General features: G+C 35.0%; 1 protein-coding gene across 1 annotated transcript; it reads right to left on the reverse strand.

The window, feature by feature from the left end:
- Positions 1–23,135: 23,135 nt before the first annotated feature.
- Positions 23,136–26,773, reverse strand: LOC120413238 (uncharacterized). The gene is made up of 2 exons (XM_039573968.2): positions 26,614–26,773; positions 23,136–23,725 (listed from the first exon to the last, which is right to left on the reverse strand). The coding sequence occupies exons 1-2, from the start codon at positions 26,629–26,631 to the stop codon at positions 23,549–23,551; spliced, it is 195 nt and encodes a 64-aa protein (XP_039429902.1). The 5' UTR covers positions 26,632–26,773; the 3' UTR covers positions 23,136–23,548.
- Between the last annotated feature and the right edge of the window lie 960 nt (positions 26,774–27,733).

Genomic DNA, 27,733 nt, shown 5'->3' on the forward strand with positions numbered 1-27,733 from the left:
AAAATTTGAAGCAATCAAATGATAATGCTCCTCAGTGCATTTAAACTTTTATTGGAACATTTAAATCAAATTAAAATAAAAACAAATGTTGCAAAGCAAATTTAACTTTTTTTTAAAGATATTGTACATTACACAGTCATTTTTAATTTTCGAGCTCGGCAGAATTCTGCCGAAAACAGAACAACTGATTTTTTCGGCAGAAAAATGCCGAACTTCGGCATATCAACTGTCATTTTTCGCCGAGAATTCGGTAGAATGACTTCCATTTTGCCGAGATTCGGCATATATTTCTGCCGAGCGATAAGTTGTTCTGATTTCGGCAGAATTTTGCCGAAGTTCGGCATAAAAATCTAAGTGTGTACAATGTTTTTATGATGTACAGGTAGCAATTATAAACTTCCCGCCAAATTATCATTTTTTGAGAAATACGTTTTATTTACGATTATTTTAAAACAATCCGCTGAAAAAATGTCGGAAAAATTTATCATGAAATTATAAATTTTCTAATTTTAACACTAACTCAAATTTCAAAAAATCGATTTAGAAGGTCATCTTTCATTCTAGTCAAAAAGAGGTAAATAAGGCTGGTACAAATTTGAAACCCCCTTTAAAATTAATCCAAAAAAATACAAGTGCAATCAGCTGAAATTACTTTAAAATGCATCCCCTTGCGTTAAGAATATGTTTTAGCATGATTGCGCTTGTTGATTTTTTTTGAATTTTTGAAAATTGAAATTCGAAAAATGCTGTTTTGGTTTCGTTTTTCTATTTCCAAATTTTCCCTTATAACGACGAGTCAGTGTATTGGGACAAGTAACTAATTCCATAAATTTCCACTTACTGACCTGAGTTCTTCATGTACGCGTTCATCAAAGTTAACAAATTCAAATATTTGTGCTCCAAATTACCACACCTGCCCCGTATCACGGTCATCCGCGGTCAGATTTCAGGGTCACCGGTGTTACCAGTTAACAGCAGCCAGGTCGGTATCTTCTTCAGCAAGCATCTCAAGCGCTTTGCTCCGCTGTTGGTTTGTCCGCCAACCAAAAAAAAAGCTTTACGCGAATTAGTGCGAATGTTTGCCTTCGGTGTGAACTGTCAATTCGGGGCTTTTGAATATTTGCACTTCCATGGTGGGTTTGCTCAATAATTCTTTGTTTGTGCAGTGACTACTTCGCAAAACCCAGAATTTGCGAAATGGATTCGATTTTTTTTAGGGGATCAAAGAAATGAAACGAAAAAAATGCGGTAAACCTCGACACTGAATCCGGCTGCGGCCACGAACCGGTCAACCAAATCAATGAACATCTTTATGAGTCCGCACGCATTCCTTTGGACCTGCCTTTTGGATGTCAACCTGTCTTGCCACCGCGAACCGAGCGGGGGGGTCCAAACCACCTTAATCAGTATGCTCTCCTCCTCTCGACATCAACCTGAGTCGAGTCGAGGACCTCTTCCACCTGGCATGGATGATGCCGACGCGATGACACGCACATGCGTTGATCTTGGGTGTAGATTGATTGAGCAGATGCTAATTTATGAATCAGCCAGTCTGAAGATGTCTGAGGATGGAACAATATGCATGCCGAGTTGGTTGCGGGAAGTCTCGTGGGATCTTTTTTTGAGTATCTTGATGCAGTGTAAAAAAATGACTCAGAATTCAAGTCGATTTTCAAATTTTGTTATCGAAGTGCATAAACATACACCTTTTTTTAACCGGATTTTTTTTGTCAATTCAAGCCAATTTGGAACCAGTTTTAAATATCAGCATTCCTTCTACTTTCCAACTCAAATAAAGCTTATCGCACATGTTCGACCTTGGCATTGATAACTCAAAGTTTGTTAAAAATAGTTACGCAGCTGCCCCTTTTGAAAGACTTAATTTTACGATCATATCGACTGCACTAGCTGCGTGCACTAAAAAATGCCACTTTTTCTCGAAAATCTTTTACAGCCAACAACAAAAAAAAATCAAAATCAAAGATTGCGTACCCTGACCTTGCCAACTATTTAGTGTGCCGCGCCACTTTTGCTTTCAATTTGATCGATTTGTGACTTGATTGAAGTCGATGGACCAGCGCAGCGGGCGGCCCGTAGCGGCGACTTAAACGGCCGAACAGGAAACGTAAACTTGCACTAACAACTCAGTTTTGTTTAGCGTCTCTCGTTAAACAAACTCATCTCTTTGAGGTAGAAGATAGTAACATAATCAGGGTAATTTGACAAAATCATGTTGTATGAATTAAGGTTCTTTTATTATAAATAGCAAAATTTGCGTCCCCTAGAAACAATTACACATTGTGGCAGATTTTTAGAATAGTTGTTCAACTACTTGATATTTACCCCAGCACCAGGTTTAAATAGTGGTTACATATTCGTCATGATCGTGCTATCTTGTCGCACATGCTAATTTGAGCCGTTTATTCGTTTTCGGATTTTTTTGGTGTGATCAATAATGATCATTTCAATCAAAGTTTATTTTAGATAACGGTCTGAATGCAAACATATTTGAATTAATTTGTATGCTTTCAAAATAATTTTAATTACGTAGCATTTTTTGTTTTTGAACAGAACAATGTATAAGAAATCAATAAGGCATTAACAAATTTATTGAAACTCAATTTGGATTCAAATCTTATTTACAAAAATAAATACTTTTTGCGTTGTTGTGCATTTTTATCAAAGTTTTTCATATATTTCACATTTTTACGAAATGAATTATTTTGTTCTCTTGGGCCATTTTTCAGTTCAATAATTCTGAAATTATCAACATCGAATTAAATTCAAACATGCAGAATGTTTGAATTTGAAACAAAAGCATTTCATAAAAATCAAAAATAAAAAAACTGAATATTCCTAGCTATTTTTTTGTTAAATAATATGTAAAAATTTGATCTTTAGTTTTTTTAAAATTTAGTCACTCAATTTATTTATTGAATATTTCATCAACAGCCGTCGCAGGCCGGTCATAGAACCATTTTGAAAAGACTTCGCAGGCCGGATGAAACAGGTTCAATAGCCGGATGAAACTAGAGAGCCTGGAGTTTATTAGAGAACGGCCATCTCAAACTAAAAGTACCAATCGAAGCACGAGAACTGTCAAATGGAGGTACCAATCCACAGTGGTCCAGATCGCAAAATTAAGTGGAAAACGGATTTTCCGAAAAATGGTGAAGTTTTAGAGCTTTGGTGTCTTCAGAAGAGTTGTTGCAAATAGAAATGGACAACTTTTGGTTTGGTTTAAAATTAGGGTGGTTCACTATTAGGGTGATTTTGAAAATCTAACTTTTCAGGAATATTTTTGGGATTTTTTTTGTCTTCTAAAAAGTTGTTGGGCTTGCCAATCCAAGCAACTTTGTCGAAGACACCAAAATTTTATCTCGTAATCTACGCCTTCTACGACCAAATTTATAGAAAGCATCTGAGCAAACCTTCAAAAATCAGTTTTTTGAACGTGGCAATTCAGGGTTAAGTTTTAGAGAAAAGTGATATTCGGAGCACTTTTAGAGCTCTAAAAAACAAACAATTTTATTTTTTGACAGGTCAATTTGGACTTAAGGGTCAAAAGTTACAGCCATTTTAAGGTAAAAAAGATGCAAATTTAAAACTTAAATATCTCGAAAAGGCGCAAGCCAAATTTTAAGCACCAGGTTGCATTAAATGATAATTTTATATGGAAACCCAAAATATGACCAAAATCGATTTTTTGATAATTTGGGTCAATTCTGAGGGCAGATTCAGATTCAGCGGGCAAAATTACATAGAAAAACATATATTTGGAAAATTTTAAAATTTTGTTAGGGTGGTCCCATATGGTTTTCCTTTGAAAATTAGACTTTTTCAAATGAAGATATCTCGAGTTTAAAGAAAAACACCCCTGAGATTTTTTCAGCGTTTGTAGTGCTGGATCTCCTCTTTCAAATCAAATGCAACCTGGTGCTCAAAATTTGGCTTGCGCCTTTTATAGATATTTAAGTTTTAAATTTGCATCTTTTTTACCTTAAAATGGCTGTAACTGTTGACCCTTAAGTCCAAATTGACCAGTCAAAAAATAAAAAGTGTGTTTTTTAGAGCTCTAAAAGTGCTCCGAATGTCACTTTTCTGTAAATCTTAACCCTGAATTGCCACGTTAAAAAAAACTGATTTTTGAAGGTTTGCTCAGATGCTTTCTATAAATTTGATCGAAGAAGGCGTAGATTACGAGATAAAATTTTGGTGTCTTCGACAAAGTTGCTTGGATTGGCAAGCCCAACAACTTTTTAGAAGACTAAAAAATTCCCAAAAATATTCCTGAAAAAGTTAGATTTTCAAAATCACCCTGATAGTGAACCACCCTAATTTTCAACCAAATTAAAAGTTGCCCATTTCTATTTGCAACAACTCTTCTGAAGACACCAAAGCTTTAACCCTCTACTGCCCAAATTTGTTTTTCGAAAATATTTATTTTTCCCGTGTTCAGGAGGTCATTTTGAGCAACTTTTGTTCTACGAAAAACTTTACTTCTCTTGTTTTATGTTTTTCTTGTTTTATTTTTAGTATTTTAATTTGCATTTATCTTGTTTAGTTTATGTTTGTTTTTGGTAGTATTTGGCCTATTCTACCACCTAATATAATTACATTTTGCCTATCTAATTTTTTCACGTTTTTGCAGTCACTTTTTCAATTTTTTGCATGTTTTTCACATTTTCTGCTATAGAATGGCACCATCATCATTTAAATTGCTAAAAAGTGCGTAGAGGCATAGTCTGGAACACTACACAAATTACTGCATACTTCTTTTTACTGAAAATATAGAAAATGTTACTAAAAAACACAGTCAAAGTTGACCCCTAAAAAAATGACATTTTTAAAAACATTGGCAAAGTCACATAAAACAAGTTATACTTCCAACCCTGAAATTTTCTAAAATTTTAAGAGTTCTTCTTTCCAATGCTTTTTAAAGATCAAAAATCGGTTGGAAAATTGATTTTTGGCGATTTTTTAGATCGAAGCCCGTCTAAAGGCGGGGTTAGGTTTTAGAGGGTTAAAACTTCACCATTTTTCGGAAAATCCATTTTCCACTTAATTTTGCGATCTGGACCACTGTGCAATCGAGTTAAATCCTTTGTCTTTTGCTAGATTGGTACCTCCGTTTGACAGTTCTCGTGCTTCGATTGGTACTTTTAGTTTGAGATGACAGTTCTCTAATAAACTCCAGGCTCTCTAGATGAAACGGCTTCAAAGGCCGGACGTTGGGCAGGCCTGATCTAAACTCATGCTCATGGAGAAGAAATGTAGTTATTATTAAGCAATTCCGTTTCAAAAGAGGATAAACCGAAAAAATAGGGTGACCTACGCCGTGCTAGGGTGGTCCCAAAAATAACAATTTTCCTCAATTTTCGCAAAAACCACATTTCTGGAGCAACACGAGAAAAGGGCACATAAGCATTTTGACCAGTAGAACTATTATGCAAATTCCAAGTCAACAGGTAACTTTTCCACAAAATTCGAAATATAAAACAATAGCTGGCCTCCCAACTAACTTCTTACACTGCGGATTTTGTTAAAAAAATACCTGTTGGCTCGGAATTTGCATAATATTTCTGTCTGTCAAAATGCTTATGCGCCCTTTTCAAAAGTTGCTCTAGATTTTTCAATTAATCTTACATCCGAGCCGTTTCAACCGATTTGAGCTTTTTTCACTTTATGGTTAGTATTTTTTGATGTTCGATCATTATCTTAATTTCATAAACTTTATATTCTGCCAAACTATTTTTATTTTGTTTTTCTGATTGTTTTGTGAGTTTTCGTTATTATTTAAATTTCAGTTTATTGAATAGTTATATTTCTATTGTATTAAAAATAATCAGTTTTTAAAAAAGTTTTATGATTAAATTTCAAATTTGAATTAAAACAACTTTATTTTTTATTATTATTTTTTTCAAAATCATATATTTTTGAATTTTTCAAACATGAACTGTTTTTTTATGACAAAAAATCTCTATCTTCAAACATATTTTTGTCTTTTACTTTCAATTTCAGACATTGTTGTTCTTTATAAGTAATACTATGGTAGTTTATTCGTCAAAACGTTAAAAAGCGACGTGAGGCAAGATAGCACACGCTGAACTGTTAAAACAATTTGCACTGAGTAATTCTCGCTGAAAGTGGACCACTATTTACACAAGGTGCTCAAAATTCAAAAGCAATGTACTTTTCCAATAGCCCCCACCAAGTTATGAATGAAACCATGTTTGGTTGGTTAAATTTGTCCTCACCTCGGCGCCACGAAGCTAAAGCATTTTTTTTAATAGGTAATTTTTTGACTTAGGCGCGTCTACAAAATTGCTAATAACTTTGCAAAACTTCAACGAACCCATGATGTCTAGGGGTGTTTTGGAAAGGAAATGAGCAGAGCTTTCGAATGCAATTGTCAGAAAAATACCGTTCCATACATTTTTTAGCCACAAATCACCAATGTATTTTTAAAAGTCATTTTTGAAGGCCGGCGCCCCGCTTTATCGAAAAACTGACAAATCCATTCGAAAGCTGAGACGATTTCACATAAATGACCAATAAATCTAAGGTGTATGTTCCTCCTATCTTTTTTAATCTAATTTTGATTCTGCGAGCGCAGCGCTCCGTTCGCATTTCGGGCGCCCAAAATGTGGCAATTTGCTTGCCCATTTTAAGATTTTGTAAAAAATATATAGGTTTTCACTTTTTGAATGATGGTTTATTGTCCAAGGATCAAGATGCACTATCGATAATTGACCAATTTTGAAGTTTTTGGGTTCTTCCAGGCAATTGATGTCGAAAAATTGTTTTTTTTTTCACTTTTTTTTTTGTTAAATGATCACTTACAATTGGGTGGACATTTTTTCAGCAAAACGAATGAATGTAGCATGTAGGAAATTTCACCACGAACATTTTTCTCCAAAAGAAATCGTAATTTTGATACTCCAGTGTCAAGATATTTTAATTTTAGTGAGAAAAATAGTGCAAATTTTATAAATTTCTCAGAATTAACATGCACGGCCTATTATTTACATGCGGCACATGTTTCGGAGGCAAGAGTATGGTTTCTTATAGTTATTTTGGTCGCTGAAATCGGAACTGGAATCAAATTTCAGATAAACAGTGAAGATTTGGAGCGACGCCCTAATGTTATTTGCAGTAATATGCTCTAATTGTAATCGCTAGTGAATTCGGTCATGTTTCATCTTTCGCTCACCTTTAACTGATATTTTACACAAGGAATTTTTTAGGGAGATTTTTTTTTCAATTTTGATTGTTTGGAGAATGTCAGATTGTTGTTTTTTGATTTGGCTGGTTTCAATGTTAAAAACTTAAAAATAAATCAAAACTTTAGAATTTTTGGAAAAAAAATTATATGATTTTGTGGTACGATTGTTTACGTCTCAGTTGACAGTCATTAATAAACTAAAATAACTATAAGAAACCATACTCTGGCCTCCGAAACATGTGCCGCATGTAAATAATAGGCCGTGCTTGTTAATTCTGAGAAATTTATAAAATTTGCACTATTTTTCTCACTAAAATTAAAATATCTTGACACTGGAGTATCAAAATTACGATTTCTTTTGGAGAAAAATGTTCGTGGTGAAATTTCCTACATGCTACATTCATTCGTTTTGCTGAAAAAATGTCCACCCAATTGTAAGTGATCATTTAACAAAAAAAAAAAAAAGTGAAAAAAAACAATTTTTCGACATCAATTGCCTGGAAGAACCCAAAAACTTCAAAATTGGTCAATTATCGATAGTGCATCTTGATCCTTGGACAATAAACTATCATTCAAAAAGTGAAAACCTATATTTTTTTTACAAAATCTTAAAATGGGCAAGCAAATTGCCACATTTTGGGCGCCCGAAATGCGAACGGAGCGCTGCGCTCGCAGAATCAAAATTAGATTAAAAAAGATAGGAGGAACATACACCTTAGATTTATTGGTCCTTTATGTGAAATCGTCTCAGCTTTCGAATGGATTTGTCAGTTTTTCGATAAAGCGGGGCGCCGGCCTTCAAAAATGACTTTTAAAAATACATTGGTGATTTGTGGCTAAAAAATGTATGGAACGGTATTTTTCTGACAAGTGCATTCGAAAGCTCTGCTCATTTCCTTTCCAAAACACCCCTAGACATCATGGGTTCGTTGAAGTTTTGCAAAGTTATTAGCAATTTTGTAGACGCGCCTAAGTCAAAAAATTACCTATTAAAAAAAATGCTTTAGCTTCGTGGCGCCGAGGTGAGGACAAATTTAACCAACCAAACATGGTTTCATTCATAACTTGGTGGGGGCTATTGGAAAAGTACATTGCTTTTGATTTTTGAGCACCTTGTGTAAATAGTGGTCCACTTTCAGCGAGAATTACTCACTGCTAACTTTCATAAACCCAGTTTGAATTTGAATCAAACGTGTACACCATTAGAGTGTAACAAAAATGACTTTTTGGCGGGCATTCAGGGGTTTGTTCCGTTGGGCATACTGAGCCCAAATCCCAAATATGAGCTTGATTGGACGTAATAGATAGGAGCTGGCGCTCCGCCCTTCAATTTTAAATGGGATTTAACCAGTAAAAAAAGATTTTTTCAAAAATGTCAATTTTTGAGGCATTTTGGCCACCAATGCGTTTACCAAAAACATCACTGGCGTGTTGGCCAGATCCTTGCGCATCTTTTAGTATATATAACATTGAAGTTTGGAGCATCCTGGAAGTCGGTACAGACCTTCAAAGTTTGGCATTTTTTCGAAAAATCGGCCCGAAGCAAACGCTTATTGACTGACAGCTGTCAAAATCAGAAAATAACGAACAATTTTCCACACCACTAGGAACAGCAGCGAAAACAGAAAAGAAAAAGTGAGGTCCGTACTGACTTATAACCTCAATGTTCGTTACGCACTTTTTAATAAACTGTATTTTTTTTCTTTTATTTTTGGAAGTTTTTATTAAATCTAGTAACTAATCTAAAGAATTTCGATATGACTATCCGAAGAACCAAAAAAGGTGCTTGAGGTGCCACAGGTGATGGAAGCTGCTCTCGTCCTGTGGATTCGCTGGACCTGCCTCGCCGCTTGCTGATCCTGGTTGCGCCAGGATACTTTCATCGTTGGTCACTGGCACAGCAATGACTTGCAGAGCACAAATCGTCACAATGATGCAGAAAATCTAGAATTCAAATTAATTAGCAAGGGTCACTTTTATTTCGTTTGAACTAGCCTACCACAGCGAAGAACTTCATCCTGAAAGGCAAACGCTGAACAGTGCAAAAGTGCGTGCTCGAGATATTGAACTTCTTAGGCCAACTGATACTGTCACAAGAATTGTGCATCGATTTTATATGCTAATATCCAAGGTTTCCTTGGCAGTGGCGCAGCGACTAATGTTGCCAAATTTCGAAAGAAAACCATTAAATGGGCGTTTTGTTGCGATTTTTTTGGACCACTTTGGGCACGCAACTTGACCCTCAACAGAGCCGAGGGGGGCAAAAAGTTCGGAAATGCCACCAAAATAAACCGTTAGTCTAAAAATGGATCTGACTGTTTTGGTGACACCGGTAAAGGTGAAGTGAAGATTGGCTACCGGCGAAATAATTTAAGGTCTTCCATAACGGATGGCTTTAGTGAAAGGATGTTCCGATTGAATTATTGTTTTGGTGGGAATGGATGTCATCTTTTTTTCAAATTCTTAGTAAATTATAACAAAATCTACTTTTTAAATCTTAACTTTAATGGCAGTACGAATGGTGTGTTGAAGGGGAGGTATCAGGTTGCATTCACGAGGGGGGAAACCTCGTCATTTAACCGAGCAGCAGCAGCTTCTTCTTGAGCAGCAGCAGTCCCAGCGTTCCCTGGGCGTCCTGGGGGTTCTCGGCGTCGGCCATGACGGCGGCATCGGACGGCACCGCGATGATGCTCTCGTCGTTGACGGCGGGCAGGGCGAAGGCGACGGCCAGCACCAGGGCGAACATGCAGAGCTGCAAGGGGATGGAAAAATGTTTATTATATTTTTTTTTAAATTTAGTTGGTGTTAGAAGGGCTGATACAAATGTCATAGGTAAAGTTTTTTTTTTATTTGACTTCAGGAAAATTTTACTTCGAATAATCGAATCATGATTTTATTGTGTTGTTTTAATTTGTTAAGCTCAAATAGGATCTAAAATTGGCGGTGATGAAATATTTGAGAAAATGCATTTAACAAGAAATTATATTAAAAGTTAAAAAAAACAAAAAAAAATCATTTGTTTTGTCTATGATTCGATTATTTCAAGATTCTAAGAAACCTTCGGATTATCGAACTTTGGATAATCGAGTCAGGACTTTATAAAATTAAAAACATTTTTCACACAAATTTGGTAACTTCTTGTTGTTTCAACAGCCCATTTTGCTCCTATTTGAGTTAGTGCCTAATTTTGTAAGAATGACTTTTTTTCACCTCTTGGGTGTTCATTTAAAAATTTAAATAAAGAATTAAACATCTAAAAAAAAATCTTTAAATAGTTTTCAAACATCTGTTCATTTTTGAAAATGTGCAAACATTCACAATAAAATTTAAAAAAAATCCTATTTTTAATGAATTGCAATTTTTTAAAATTAGACAAAACTAATTATTCATAACTATTTTAATATTTTAATTAACAAAACTTTTTTTTGATTCGACAAACTGGATTTTTGTTGATTCAACGCTAAACATCAAAGCAAGTTTTTCATAACACCAACCATAATTCTGGAATAGAAAAGATTCAAGGTTTAATACCCTACACAACATATTTTTCTACGTGTTAGAATGTAAAATCTTATCTAAAATAATGTTTATGACGTTTATAATTTCCTCTTCAAAATATTCATAGGTATTCAGAAAATTGTTTATGTGTGTGGAAAAATGCCAAAACTAGCGCATATTAATCTATCTTTTTCAGGCTGTATTTTGTAAAGTAAATAATTGTAAATAATTGCAATAGTCTTGGGTTTAAAAAGCTCTAGTTTAAAAAAAAATTAAAAACTTCTCTAAAGAACTATCTACAAAGTTATTCGCATCAAAGACTGACTATTTTTACAATCAGATTGATGCAGGATTGGGTCCACAAGTTTGACATTTTTGGAATATTATTTTTATTATAATTGTTGATTTGAAGAATTAATTTTCTTAAGCTTAGAGAATACTTTTATGGCAAAACATATATGAATTTAAGATAATGTTTTCAAGCAAACTTTTTTTAACCACTTGTCTTGATTTAAGTCTGCTAAATATTAAAAGTAATTTAAATAGTAAAAAAATATATACTCTCTCTACAAGTGTAAGTCCTGTGCGGCATCTGATAATGACCTCCTCCGCGCCATAGCCGTTAAGGACGACAACCCTCAGTCTGCTGGCCTCCATCGCTAATGAGGCCCCCCTTCTCGGCATGCACGGTTTAGAAAAAGATGTAATGTCTGTCGGCTTTCCCTAAGAATATTCGGCACTAAAGAATGCATACCACATGTGGAAGAAACGCTGCACCGGTGACGAAGATTGCAGGTGCAACTACAAGCCACCAATCAACCAATAGACCTCCCCTAGCTTTCCCCCTCCCAGTAAGGGGGAAACGGCAGAGTAGAGCTGGCCCCACGTACATCGCCGGAGCGCGAACCTCGGTCAGCACCTCAATAAACCACCACGGAACACATCAATTCCCACACCAAATAGAAGCCCTGAATAAGTTGCTGAAAATAATCCTTGAATCCGTCGTATTCTAGAGATCGGGTCCAAGTCATGCACATCGCTGGCCAAAAGCTCATCTTCCAATTAAACCTGAAAAGACGGAAGAAAACTGATTAATTTGGTCCACCGAAGTTGAAACCACCATTCCATTTTTTTCTTCTGACATCAACAACAAACAAGTTGTCAAACGATTTGCCATCGATCAAAGTGAGCCATCAGGTGAAAATTTGGCGAAAGAGGCCCTTTGCAAAACACAACTTCGACACCTTCACTTAATCCACTTATAACTAAGTCAGTTCTGCTCAGATAAAGTTAAAGTGTTCTACAAAGTTGTTCCCTATATTATTTTTGATATATATCTGAGGTTTCAGAATTTTTGGTTCGGTAGAAGATTTTTTGCAGTTAGAAAATTAAAAACTTGAAGATTTCCCATGCAAATACCATGCAAACTTAAATGCTAAAGAGCTGTGACGAAACCTGAACCAAATTTGCTGAAAATTTCAGGGGAGCTTAAGGAGACATAGAACAATGATTTTATCAACAATGCAACGGTCTAGCTCACATTTTTGCATTTCCAAGGGGCCCTGAACCACGCTACTCTACATGTGTCATTTAATTTATTTATCAATCTTTTAAAAGTAAAGTAGGCTGATAAAAACCTTAAGAATATCAAAACTAAGAAATTCAACTTTTCTTTAGTATCAAACCACCATGTTACAAAAGAAGGCTCGCGTAAAATTTCTCAAAGACTTTCAAAATCTAAATTTTCATGAATTTTGCTTCTGGTTTTCTCTTTGATTTCAATTTAAAAACTAAAATTATGTTGAAAATACAGTTAGGCTTATATTGAATTTTCTGTTTAGAGGTGATGATAATTAATTAGACTCTAATTATTAGAGTGTCCAATTTGCCGTCCCCGGAATTTTAATTTTCAGTGAAATATTTTCCGTGAAAAACTATTTTCTGGTTCCCGGGAAATTTTGTAAATATTCTAATAGGCGTTAAAGGGTTAAAAATTAAAAAAAAATGAAAGCCTGAATGAAAACCATGTAGCGAAACCTTAAAAAAATCAATAAATTATTACTTCGTAATTTATGAAATATTTTAAAATGTTAAGTTGTGATTCTATGGAACAAATGTTTCCGACAAAAAAAATCCACGTGACTTGTTTTGAAAAAGTATTTCTGAACAAAACAAAAGATTTTTTATCAAACCAAAATCCACATTAACGACCCCCGGGTCTTTTGTGGTCTCTATTGCAAGTTTCTGCTCGAACTTAGGAGTCCGAAGGCTTGAATGGGGAGAGCACCCAAACCTCTTTCTACTCCAAGGAACCTTCCACCCCAGTGTTTGAACTGACGACCTTTGGATTGCGAGTCCAACCGCCGCCAGCGATTCCACCGGAGTAGGCTTGGTTTGGTGTGTTGTTTGTACTTATGGCATGGAGACCACTCCTACACACTGAAAACCCAACCATGGTAGTTGCTACCATATTGTAGGGTTAAATTGAGAACACGCACCGACGTATTTTTGCTAAAAACATTCCGTGCTTGGATTGACTGATTAACGCAGTCAGTTTTACTATGTCGAGAGCGGTATGGTAATTTTAACCCTCCAATACGGAGAGAATGATAATGATTTTGTAATTGCTACCATACAATTTTGTGGAAGTATGGTAGATTTTACCATATTTGCATTTACGTTTATAAAAAAACCACAGTTAATTTAATAAGCAGCATTTTTAGCGAAACTATTGGCACTACGCCCCCCGGGGCATGGCCTTCCTCTAACGTGGGATTTCTGCTCCAGCGCCTCTGACGAGACAGGAGAAACCGGGACCGACGTTTTACTTCACCATCCGATAGAAGCTCAGTGGATAAGGCGGGCATTTTTAGCAAATGTTCTTAAAATTACCATGGTCGGGCTTTCAGTGCACCTGGAATGACTTAACGGCCTAACAACCAAGGCCGGGACCGACATTTTACTTCCTCATCCGATGGAAGGTTGGAGCAGATGGGAATGGATGGGAAGTTTTTTTTTTACACAGCCCGAATAAATTTTAAAAAATATTGAAATTGCATGATTTTTTAGATGCAGTCAAGGCTATATATTTTGTTGCAAAAGAGCCAGGATCACTACAATTTTCAATAAATTTTAAATTTCCCGGGAATTCAAGAGATTTTTCGCAAAATCAGTTGAATATTTCCCTTTTCGCAAGAATTTTGTTAACCCGGGAAATTGAACATTCTATAAATCATTCGAGAGGGAAATTTTTTGCACTTTTTTTAAAGTTTTTCATGTTTTCAAACTTAAAGAACCATATGTGTTTTAATTCAGTTCAAAACTGATCCAATCTTAAGTTGAATTTAATCCACTTTTCTTCATGTAATGTTTCACTTTTCCAATGTTTTATCCATTTTTATTGATTTCTAAACACACTAAAATTTATCCACTAATAACTGGTAATCCAACAGCACACAACCACACACGTACCGCGAAGATGAATTTCATTTTGGTGATTTTGGGTGGTAAAATTTTCCGGCAACACTGGAACTATCTGGTTCAACTTGAACGAAACTACTGATGGGGTCCTCCTGGAAGTGGCCACCTTTTATACTTCCTCAATCCGATCACGACAGGCATGTGCGAATTATTCCTGTTCTGACCGGCGGCGGCGGCGGCCTCTTTTGTCAACACCCCCCACCCCTTCTCCGCACCGTGTCTCATGGTCACGGCCACATTCCCGGTTGATAAAAAGAATCAAAATTCTAAAAAAAAAAAGTTAATAAGAAGACCTTCGCCGTTGTCGTTGCCGTCACATAATCGATGTGGCCTTTTCTAGACCATCTCGCACCTGTGGACCAAAAATGCTGGAAGCCGGCTGAGAATGGCTTCTTTCTTTTTTCTTCTTCTTTTTGACCAAGATTTTTGTTTGTTCTTCCATTTTTCACCCGGGGGGTAGCCGTTGTTAGTGGCCAATTTGGCTTGGGGATGGTAAATATTGTCGAGATTTGATATTTTTCATCTGTGTGAGTTTTTCTTTATCAATTTGAGGGTGGGGAGATGCTAATTGACGCCATAATTTTTTTCTTCTGAGCATTTAAGGTTGATCATTTTCAATGAATTATTTTATAATGGGTGAAAGGTAGTGGTTTATGAAATACCGTTAGAATCCTAAAGTTGACGAGGGGATTATTTCTTCAGAATAATTTATGTAAATGTGTTCGATTCTTCGGATAAATGTATACGATTTGGAAAGCTAATATTCGAAAGCAAATATCATCTGATCTGCCGGAAATATTAAAAATTTCTTATTAATAAAATTATCAAAATTCTCGAAAAAGTTGGAAATCCTTAGGAGTTTAGATTTTAAATGAGTTATGTTTGTTTGAACGGAATCATTTTAACATGAAATTGTTTTTTTTTATTGACATAATTTAGCTGTATTTAAGATTCTTCAATTCATACATGACAGGACCTAATAAAAACCTTATAATGAAAATATAAAAAAGAATTAAATGTTTCAAAACTCTTAAAAGGTAAACCTATATTTTAAAAAATGCACGCCATTCAACCAATTAGCAGCAGCTTTGTCTTGAGCAGGAGCAACCCCAGCAGTCCTTTATCATCCTGTGGATTTTCAGCTTTTCCCGCCGCGACTGTATCGGAAGCGATGCCGGCGAAGCCACTCTCGTCGTTGACGGCCGGCAGGGCGAAGGCCACGGCCAGCACCAGGGCGAACACGCAGAACTGAAAATAAGTGAAATACAGTCATCTCTCATACAGTCCAGTCCCGATTATCCGAAGTTTCGATTATCTGAAGGTTTAATCGAATCACAAACAAAAATATGTTTTTGTTTTTTTTTTTATTTTCTTATTTTTAACATCAAATTCGAGTTCTGCTACCCCATTTAAGTTAAATTTGAATGGTTGATTGCCTATTAAACCCTAAAAAAAACTTTTTTTTAAATCTTTCATCACCGCCATTTTGGATTGAATTTTTTTTAAATCACTTTAATGCCCACCATTGAAACAACGACTAATATCCACTTTTGGTAAGAATGAGATATTAGCACCAGGTGGTAGAGGATGTTCCAACGTATCTTCTGAAGCTTGAATTTCACTGAAATAATGTTTAGACTTGGTTGCCGATGCGAGAAACCAAACGGCTAATATGCCACTCTAATGGGAAATTGCCTTGACGGAGATTTTGTGACGAACACTAAAACGCGTTTTTCTCGGAATACTTGATTTGGCATAATAGCCGAATTTTCAATTATGGGCAGATTAGAGTAGATTACTGCCCATGTTCGCATAAATGTCCCATATGTATTTTCTGCAAGTTGAGAAAAAGAGCTTCAAAGTTTTGAACAATATTTACCATAAATTTCAAACAAACAATCATTTTACTGAAAAATTATTCAACAGGGATCTCACTCATGCTGTTTTTTATGCTTTTGGAAAATTTTTATTGATAATTGCCTTGATTTTTCCCTTTTGATTTAAAAAATTACGTAGGATGGGACTTGGTATGTGAACATTTTCTTCATAGTCCATCAAAAAGTTCGCATACCAGCCCGTTTGAAGCATGCTGTCAAGGCAACCCAAAGTTGAAAACAAAGTTTTGAATTGAAAATGTTGAAATTTATTATTTTCAAACATGTTAAAATCTACCTGTTCTGTGGTGTGTAAGTCCTTCATGTCAATGAAAACCATTTAAGATAACCGGATTGGGGAATAGCTGCCAAAATTAAAGAGGTTGGTAACTCAAAAAGGTATGTTTAGGAAATGATTTTCCAACGCGGAACTAGTTTGTGAACATTTTTACTATGGGACCCATATTTGAACATTTTTCAGATGGGACCAGGGCTTGTGAAATTTCGACTTTTTTGGTGATAGCTGACAGAACACTCCAATCGTCTTCACCACGACAACCTGATTTTTACATTCTACTTTCGTTCGTTTCACACACAAAGGAATGAGTGCTACGCAAAGTCACTCACACAATCATTGACTTCCCTCCAGGAAAAAAATCGCTTGGAGAGCGTTCGTTTGACATTCTACCGAGATTCCGATCATCTCTCCAATGATAGCAATCATATGACTTCTGTCACCACGCAGCATACATTAGGAAGAGAGAGACAAAAACGAGAGAAAGAGAAAGAGCACGTTGTCTCGTTCGGGCGGCTGCTTGAGCTTGAGGCATTTTTCGTTCGTTTCGTCTTCGTGTTTACGTTCACTGACCGTCGCCAAGCAACGACGGTCATGATAGGCGTTGTGTGTCAGCGATCAAATATCGTTTTGGGAAATGATCGCTGACAGAAAGTTCTGTCGAATATCGAGCAGTCCCATTCAGTGATAGATCCCTTTTCAAGCATTGGATGGGACCAACAAACTTGCCGTAAATTTTGCAATTTCTGGAACAAAGTCATAAGTATTATTAGTGTTGCTAAAAGTAAACTACAAAATAATGTTATTCCATCATCTAAATCAAAATCGACCAAAATGCATATGGGACATTTATGCGATCATGGGCAGTTTAGAGGTCATACTTAAGCTCGACAATCAAAAATAATACAACGAAAGCAAAAATGCGTGATTCGTGATTTGATTATCCGAAGTGAAATTTTGCCAAGGCCTTCAGGTAATCGGGTCTGCACTGTATAGTATTTGGAACATTTCATCCATCGCCCAATGTTTGAAAATTTTTAGAAAATTGATATTTGAACATGCGAATTTGCTTTTACCTGGAATCTCCAAGGTTTTCTTGAAATCTTTCGATTGATTTATCAATCGACTGCAAATTTTAAAGTTTTATTTAAAATTTTATAAGAAAAAACTTTGACCATCGAAATAGGTTAACTTGCTTCTGACGAAATATTTGTTCAAAATTAGCAAATAATGTTAAAATCAATCGCTGCAAAATTTTAGCGGAATAACCACTTCAATCATCGTCTCCGGAATCACGTAATTTGCTTTTTGTTTTTTTTTAGGTTTTACTTGCTGCTTTATTCAACTGTTCAATCCATGTGCAAAATTTACGTTGTCCTTTCCTCAAATACCACACATGTTTTTTCGCCACCAAAAGCACTCAAGTTATTCAAAACTCTTGCACGTACCGCCAGGATCAATTTCATTGTGACAAACTTAGCTGGAATTTTCTGGACTGATGTAGAACTCACTAGTATAACACCATCAAAGACACTGATAAGGTCCTCCAGGAGATGATCGCCTTTTTATAACCTCATTCCCAAAAATGTCCTCACAGCGAATGGTGCAATTTTCGAGTTTTAAGTTTAAGTAATAACTTTCTTGTTTGTTTGTTGCGATTATTGCAAAATGAACCTGTATTTGTTTGTGACTAACCAGTACACACGAAATCAAATTTACATATCAGCTAAACCAGATGCATTTTTGGTTCGAAATTTATATGAGGTCGCCCTGAGATTCATTTCTGCTGTGTCATCGTTGCAAACATTTTTTGCTAACTTTAGAGAAGTTCTCTCGAGAGCACTGAAATGGTCACAACGGTCGGTCTGAACCCATTCAGGCCTATTTTTTTATTTTTGCGGTTAGAAAGACTCTACTAAAGTCAGTCGATTCGTGTTGATAAAAAATGAATCTTAAAAAAAAAATATTTGGAGGTTTGTTTCTTGCTAACAGTCTGACAAACGTTTGATGTGTTTTTACTAACATATATTTTGAGTAAACCTAAGTATATAATATACTTTATTTTGTAATATCCCAGACTATCCCTCTACGCATTTATTTTTAATTACAAAAGTAATGGTATCATTCTTTTGATGATGATTTTTCTATCGCTGGACAGCAGCCTTTAAAGCATTTAAAAGCTTCAAATTAGGAAAGCGATGCACTAATTTAGTTGATCTGTATCTGTTCGAACCTTAATCTATCACAATATAATGCAAGAACCTGGCTAAAAACCCCGAGTAGGTCGCGGGTAATCGGCTCCCCTCCCACTAACATTTACACACAAGATCCTCTGTAATTACTCTTAGCTTTAAAAACAATGTAGTTACAAAAGCCGACTCGGTCCTAACCAGGTCCCAGTACCGATAAAAATAATTTAATGAAAAAAAAACTGGCTAAAACAGATGACGGTACTTGGGTAAGTCATACAATGTCCAAGATTAGAGGGTGATGATTCTCGAGATTTTCAATTTCCCGGGAATCGAGAGTTGCATTTTGCTATTTCTCGGGAATTCCCGGGACCCGGGAGTTTTTTTAACTATGCAATAGTGCCAATAATTTAACAGAAATGTAATAAATTTGTTACTTTTCAACCAATTCAGTTACAATTAATTCAAACTTATTCAATGAAACGTTAATTTAAGTAGCTTCGTTTTATAGTTCACAGTTCTATATTTTGATATTTTTTTTCTGAATTCTAGAGCGACTCAAAACAACAATTTAAAATTGTTTTTTCCTTCTTGGGTTAACTGTAAATATTAAATAAAGAAATATTTACCTGGAAAATATTAAATGAAGAAATATTAACAGTTATCCGGAAAACCAGAATTTTAACAATTGGCGGACCTAAACTTTAACAAGAGCTGCAGAGTTATTTTTCCAAAATGTAATTTAATTTTGAGGTTGATACAAATCCCAAAACTACTATTGACATCAAAAAGGAAATTACCTTGATACAGTGAAATTAACTTACATAGAATTAAATAAAAACAAAACTTTAAGGTTAGCTATGCTCGAGAGATGATATGGAAATTGAACTTATCTTGAAAAGGCTTTTCCCTCTTAGAAATAATAAATAGAAATAATATTTAAAAAAACATGAGTTTTTCATTTCTGGGTTGTACCTTTAAAGTAACTTTGGGCTAGACTCAATTATAGTTATTGGAATTTTTGACAAGTTAAAATTTACACTTTCTGAATAAGAAGATTGATTATAGAAGCATTGGTGTATTCGAACTTAAATATCGATCATTGAACACTCAATGTTCTGAACAATTTCGATTTTTTTTAAATGTTTTTCTGATTAGTTTATATAATTTGGCTTTCATATTTATAAGAATAAAATTTCCCGGGAGTCTCGACCAAATTTCCCGGGAATCGAGAGGTCCAAAAATGATCGATTTCCCGGGAATTCCCGCTCGTCAACCTCTATCCAAGATAGTTTTTTCAAAAAAAGTTTTTTTCAGTGCGCAGTGGTCCAGATCGCAAAATTAAGTGAAAAATAGATTTTACGTTTGTTTTGGTCTCTTGAGAAAAGTTATTGCATATAGAAAAGGGCAACTTTTGGTTTACTAGAAAATTAGGGTGGTTTGCAATTAGGGTGATTTTGAAAATCTAACTTTAAAGGAATATTTTCGGATTTTTTTTGTCTTCTAAAAAGTTGTTAGATTTGCCAATCCAAGCAACTTTGTCGAAGATACCAACATTTGATCTCGCAATCTACGCCTTCTACGACCAAATTAAGAGAAAGAATCAGTTTTTTGAAATTAGTAATTCAGGGTTAAGTGTAAGAGAAAAGTTATGCTCGGGGACTTTTAAAATTAAAAAAAACGAACATTTTTTATTTGTTGACAAGTCAACGCTGAAAAAATCTCAGGAATATTTTTCTTTAAAGTCGAGATATCTTTTTTTGTAAATATATAATTTCAAAGGAAACCCTACACAGCAAAAAAAGTTGAATTTTGGAATGTTGAAAATTTGGTTGGTTGAATATTAATCATTTTTTGAGTAATATTACTCAAAAAATGTGTAAAAATGTGAACCTGATGAATATTCATCAGAAACTGATGAAAATTCATCAATTCCTGATGTAATATTACACATATTTTTTGCCACAAAATCTGTCACCATTTCCTGATGAATATCACCATCATTTTTTTTTCTGTGTAACGGAATTCAAAATAGTCCAACAATTTGTTTTTCCATGTAATTTTGACCGCTGCATCTGAATCATTTCTCAGAATTAAAATTTTACATTGAAACCCAAAATATTACCAAAAAATCAATATTTCGCGATTTGGCTCAATTCTGTAGGCAGATTCTGATTCAGCGGGAAAATTATGGTATTTGAGACGGTTTCCGGTCATTTATTTAACATCCGGATGTTTATGAAAACACATTAGGCATATCGTCAGCTGTGTGCTATCTTGTGACATAGACCATTTTGGTCGAAATTGAGTTAATGATGACGTTTTGCTATACTTAACAAACACTACAAGATGCTATAACCCGATTTTGGAAACTCGCTTCCGTTTCACGGATATCGCAATACACACTTGTGACACAGACCATTTTATCATCAAAATGATCGTGCACACTTGTGACACGTCATACATGTTGTTGGAAAATGTGGAAAAATTTTCTTCTTTTTCACAAATTTATGTTGATACACATTTTCTGAAGGCAAAGCAATTTTTTTTTTGAACATATACTGATTAAGTCGGTTAAACTATTGATTTAAGCCTATTTTAGTTTTTATGGAAATTCTGTGCACACTTGTGACACGTAGTACAATTTTACTTTCGAAACACACTTGTGACACGTGCTTTTCAGATTTTTGTTGACATTATTTACTGTATCTTTTAACTGGTGTAACCAAATTAATTGAAACTTGGAGCGTTTGTTAAGCGATAGTATACGAACCGATTGCTTCAACAAGTTTGACTCTATCATTCATAATTTTGAAATTATTTACCAACAAACTTTAAAAATCGATTTTCTCGAAAAGTACTAAATGGTCGTTGTCACAAGATAGCACACAACTGACGATATCTCAATCATTAAATATTTATAATATCAAATTCAAACTGATTTTTACTAGGTTTGCTTTTTATTATTTATCAACTCAAAAAAAGCCATTTTAACAATTTCTTAAGCTTGACCCATTTTCTATAGAATGTTTCCCAAAAAGCTTTCAAAATATGTTTGCAATTTCATTGTGAAACTACTTATTTTTCCTGTCATTCTCGAATGACGAAATGGCCTACTTTCCATCGCAATGGCAACAGTGATGAAAAGTACTTTTCAGCATTCATTTGAGAGCTGAAAAGTTCAACTTTTTAGAAGTTGTATCGAAGAGTTATAGTTTTCAATACAGTTTTGGAGTTATCTTGACGGGGAAACAATGATTTCACTAATAAAAACTAACTTAATCCACCTATGTGGTTGATGCCTTCCTCACTTTTTACCAACTATGGGTAATATGAGTGGTTTGGACACATATTTCAGCTATTTTTTTAGATTCAGAAAAATAAGTACACAGATATAACTTAAGTGGTCATAACTCGAGACAGGGTTGCCAGATTATCAACGTTGTGGACTCGTTGGAAAGGTCTCTCGATTACCTAACCAACGATGGGTCGGATGATGGATCCGGACATCGTTTGCATACATTTAATTGAGATCCGGCTTCAAAAAAGTACATAAATATCACTTAAGTGGTCATAACTCGAGACAGGGTTGCCAGATCTTCAATGTTGTGAGCTCGTTGGAAAGGTCTCTCGATTACCTAACCAACGATGGGTCGGGTGATGGATCCGGACATCGTTTGCATACATTTAATTGAGATCCGGCTTCAAAAAAGTACACAGATATAACTTAAGTGGTCATAACTCGAGACAGGGTTGCCAGATCTTCAATGTTGTGAGCTCGTTGGAAAGGTCTCTCGATTACCTAACCAACGATGGGTCGGGTGATGGATCCGGACATCGTTTGCATACATTTAATTGAGATCCGGCTTCAAAAAAGTACATAAATATTACTTAAGTGGTCATAACTCGAGACAGGGTTGCCAGATCTTCAATGTTGTGGACTCGTTGGAAAGGTCTCTCAATTACCTAACCAACGATGGGTCGGGTGATGGATCCGGACATCGTTTGCATACATTTAATTGAGATCCGGCTTCAAAAAAGAAAACCAACGATGGGTCGGATAATGGATCCGGACATCGTTTACATGCATATAAATGAGATCCGGATATATGTGAAAACACATTTTTATACATAACTTTTGAACTAGTTATCGAAACTTCAAACAATTCAATAGCGATGTATGGGACCCTATACCAAGTCGATTGCAACTGGTTTGGTCAAAATCGGTTCAGCCAGTGCTGAGAAAACTCAGTGAGAATTTTGGTCACATACATACATACACACACATACACACACACATACACACACACATACACACACACAGACATTTGTTCAGTTTTCGATTCTGAGTCGATATGTATACATGAAGTTGAGTCTCCGAGCTTTTCATAAAAAGTTCATTTTAAGATCAGGATTATAGCCTTACCTCAGTGAGGAAGGCAAAATACCGTTTAAAGGGTGTTTTCTGGAATTGCACAAAAAGTGGTAAACCTCGTTGGATAAATGTACGACTCGCACTTTTTAAATACACAACCGAATCTTAAGGGTTTCTTTGTAGCTTGATCAAAGTCAGGTTTTACTGGTTTAGCAAAAAGGTGGCTTTATTTACAAAAACAAAAAAACTAATAATACAATATTGCATTCTTCAGTGCTTGTGGGTTGGTGTTTGTGAACCTTCTCAACGTTGAAATTCTTAAATATGGTCCACTCTCTTTCGGTTCCGACCGTGTCCATGTGTTGATCCTGTGTTTGTGTGTCTGTGTGTTTGTTCTGTATTAGAATATGTTTGTGAGCTGACTTCAGATTGCACATGACTCTGTCTTGACTTGTCCTTTTCATTCTTAATTCGTCCTCCTTACAAATGCTACTAAAAAAACACTAAAGCTACAAAATGATTTGGAAGTGACTGTATGGTTTTTCTCTCTAAGCTTAGATAGACTGCAACGGCTGAGATGCTCCATGCTGCTGCGAAAGAGGAACACCCTTCTTAGCCCAGGAACAGCAGCTTCTTCAGTTTCTTCAGCTTGAAAAAGGCCTGCGGGTCCTGGGGGTTGAAGCTGCCGTCCACTTCGGCCTCGTACACGTCCCCGCCGAGGAGCGACTCGTCGTTGACGGCCGGCAGCGCGGACACGAGGGCCACGGCCAGAACGAACAGAGCGATGGTCTAAAAGGGGAGTAGAAATGGTCGTTTAAAAGTGGTAGAATGTGTTGATGTCCCGGATCTTCCCGAGAGTTGCGGGGATGGAGTTTATTGATGTGGGTTGAGAAAAGCCGTTTAGCGGGTCCGCATTATGTATGCAAACATAAATTTCATGTGAAATGGCTTAGGAATAAAAATAGAAGTCAGGACTTTACAGTTCTAGAAAGCGAGAATTTGGCTGGGCCGATTAGACCGTTTTTGCTGCGTCATTTGGAAAGAAATCTAACTTCTATATTTTACAATTTTGGGTAGTTTTCCATGGGTCCATCCATAACCACGTGTAAACTTTTTGGAAATCTCGGACCCCTTTCCTTCCCCCCTCGGGGACAATTTTAATACAAAACAGATCTTTTTTGTATGGAGCGTGGACAATCGCTAATCACCCCCCCCCCCCCCCCCCCCCCCCTAACGTGTCCACGTAGTTTGTGGATGGTCCCCATTCAAATTTGAGTATTGTTCATTCAAAATAGCAACCGAATGTTATTATTTTAACTGGTCGTAGGTTACTATGCTTCCAATAAAATATCAAAAATTCTGTATTTTTGTAGAAGCTTTCTTATCAATTTGCTATCTGCGGCAGAAAAAAAAGGCTGGTACAATTTTAATCTAGGGAGAAGGGACCATCCACAAACCAAGTAGACACTTTTTTGGAAATCACAACACCCCCCTATCGTACCAAAATAAAAATAACTTCAAAAAAATTTCAAGCCAGATAAATTTGCAAAGTCTCTATGAATTTATGAAAATATTCCTATTTCCTGGTATTTACGTTTAGCACCGATCTGTGGTCCGTTAATTCAAAATTTGTATAAAGATTTAAAAGTCTTCTTTCGATTTCGAATACGTTGCATAAAAAATTCCATCGATTTAATTTTTTTTTCTATGCAAATTTAATTTTTTTTGTTCCCTAAATTTTTGAGGGAATTTTTGATGGATTAGAGACAAAACTTGATATAAAAAAACTGCAGTGGCATTGTTTTTGATCGTTTTTTTTTTACTTTATTTTCTTTGGCCTAACTATTTTTCAATCGACGTTTTCTAAAAATCGATATTTTCAATATTTTCTAAAACAATATCTTCAAAATTAAAAAAAATGATAACATATGAAAAGAGCAACATATATAATTTAACCCTTTACAAGTAGTACTTTTAATACCGTAATTGTAAATTTTTCATAGTTCAGCATTGGTTCTCACTTATAATATCCGAGGTTCGAAAAATCTATTATCTTGCATTTCATTAACCAAATTAAAAAATATGTAAATAAACAAAAAAAAAATAAACAAAGAATTAACAAAATCTTGAGATTTATGCTTCATATCCTAATCGAAGCATTAACTCAGATTGACATATTTTTAATTAAATTTTGTCGCAGGAAAAAAAATTATCCATCTTTAAAAAAACATAACATAGAAAATACGGTGATACTCAGTAAAAAAAACCATTGTAATATTACATCTCGGAATGAGTACAACTTAATTTCTGAAAAATGTGTAAATTTACTTCTGTTGCAGTTTAAACCATTTTAACCAAAATATTACATCATGAAAGAGGTAATTTCTACTTTTCAAATTTATTAAATTTTTTACTATGCATAGATACACCCGTATCCCAATTATTTTGAAATCGTCTGAATTAATTTTCATTATTTAATTTTGACACCTTTTATGCTTTTCATGGATTTTTAACTTATAGCTATTTAAATTTCATCCAACTTGTCCAATAATGTTTTTCTTATTTTAAGGCTATTAAATTTTTTTTAAATAAATTTGGAAGGTGTAAAATTGGATTTAATATTACCTCTTTTTTGATATAATATAACCTCAATTTAGACTCAGATGGTGGCATTACAACAAAAAAGTGATAAATTTAAAAAAATAGATGGGTTTTTTTTTCTGACATAAAAGATGTACTGATCCCCAGATGTAATACTACTATGATTGTTTTGCTGTACATTTAACATTTAACTACATTTAAATATCAGATATATATTTTTTTTTAATTTAAGGCAAATAGCAAATAGAATTGGAAATTTTTAAAAAGCCTTAAAGTGGCCCATTTTGTAGAGAATACAATTGTAAACTTTATGTAACGTTACATAAATAGTTTACAATGGATTAAACTACTTTTTTCAATAACATTTTCTGTTATTAGTCAAATTTATTCGTTTGTCCTTTGCCTTTTTGAAAAAAATAAATAAATTGAAAGACAAAAAAATGAAAAAGTTACATTGGCCTAACCATCATTAAAAAATATTAATAATGTGACAAGTAAGAAACTTGACAGTTTTTTCCAGAAATACCTTCTTTACAAATGTGTAAATTTACATCTTTTAATGTGTTTATTACTTAATCCACAAAAATTGAGGTAAAACAACATCGAAAAAGAAAAACGTTAACCTTTCAAAATTAAACTCTTTTTGCTGAGTATTAACTGTTCAGTTTATCATCAATCTTTAGACCAAATAAAGTTGGGATTTTTCAAGAACCTTGTTGGTAAAATAACATCAAAATATTTGAAAACAGCACACCAATTCAGCTATTGTTTGAATTCTTTTCTGGATAGTTTCATGAAATTACATCATTGTCGAAGGCACCACATTGTTCAGTAATTTGCTTTGATTGTTTTTCCTGTACTTTTTGGTAAATCCACCAATGTGGGCTCGTCACTACACAAATCACACTGGATAATGTTGATTTGAAATTTAATCACTCAACGCCTTTTTTTTGTTTTAGCCATGATTAATGAAAACTAAAACTGTAATTTTTTTTAGATATTCCTTGTAACAAATGTAACTTTTTTCACAAAATGCACACAGAATAGAGTCCTTAGAATATTGTTTCTTAACGTACCACAATCAAGAACTTCATTTTGCACTGAATGTTGAGGGACGAATCCACCGCAGCTGACTTTGGGACTAGTACTGATGCATACCGGTAACCACAGTCCCGTTTATATATCTAACCAAATTCAAGTACTTGCCAAGTACCAAGTAACGACCCGAGCGAGAGATATCTTTTGCACCACCACCTCCTGCCCCCCTACCTCGAGTTTGGAAACATCGTTTCCTACAGGTTTGAACGAGCCTCCCTTCCATTCAACAATAAGAGTACATGATGATGTGGTGTGAATTCATCGCTGCCAGCAAACTAAAACTTGCTGCAAACTCATGAATATCGACTATCCGTCCATTTGTCGTCACCTAATAGCCTCTAGTATACGGCTAAGCCAATTGCCTATAGAGTCTCAGGGGAATTACTTTTCGGACGATGTCAAAAACTATCGCTCTGTTTGCATATTTGTCCCAGATATAGGCGAAAAACTATAAATGTCACAGACAAAACTATTTGAAAGTGAAATAATTATTATTTTAAAAAAATTTCTTATTAGCAGTATAACTTGAAGAAAATAGAAACTCTCTACTGATTATAACAATTTAATTTTAAACGATCGCATTAAAACATACTTTTACAGCGAATCAAAATAATTTCAGTTTGACATTCCATAAGTTTAAAAAATTCAGCAATAACTTCAACAATCTATTTGTCTGTGCTAACATGTCCGTCCAAAGTTTGGCCAGCCAAACCAGGATAAACAGAAAACCGTACCCCACGCACGTGTCAACATCAGGTACGTACATAAAACTTCGTGTACTCGTTGTAGTTAGTAGTTGCAGGTTTATTTGCGCACCGAAAATGCCCCACCCAAAAATAACAACAAACATTTCCTGCAGATACTAGCAGGTGCCGAAATTCACGTGGCCTAATGTGAAACAAATAAAAGCGTCATCGTTTGCACAGTCCGATCGTCAGATTGTCAAGCGATTTGTACGAATAGGGTACTAAAGAACATTTATCAAATATCATTTTTGCAATTATTTTTTGGAGATACTCACTTTACCTTTCATTCTTTAGTGCTGAAAAGTTCATTATATTACTCATTTGAGTGCTGAAAAATCAACTTTTAAACACT

The sequence above is a fragment of the Culex pipiens genome, chromosome 3 (assembly GCF_016801865.2).
Source record: "Culex pipiens pallens isolate TS chromosome 3, TS_CPP_V2, whole genome shotgun sequence".
In the NCBI taxonomy this organism is placed as follows: Eukaryota; Metazoa; Arthropoda; class Insecta; order Diptera; family Culicidae; genus Culex; species Culex pipiens.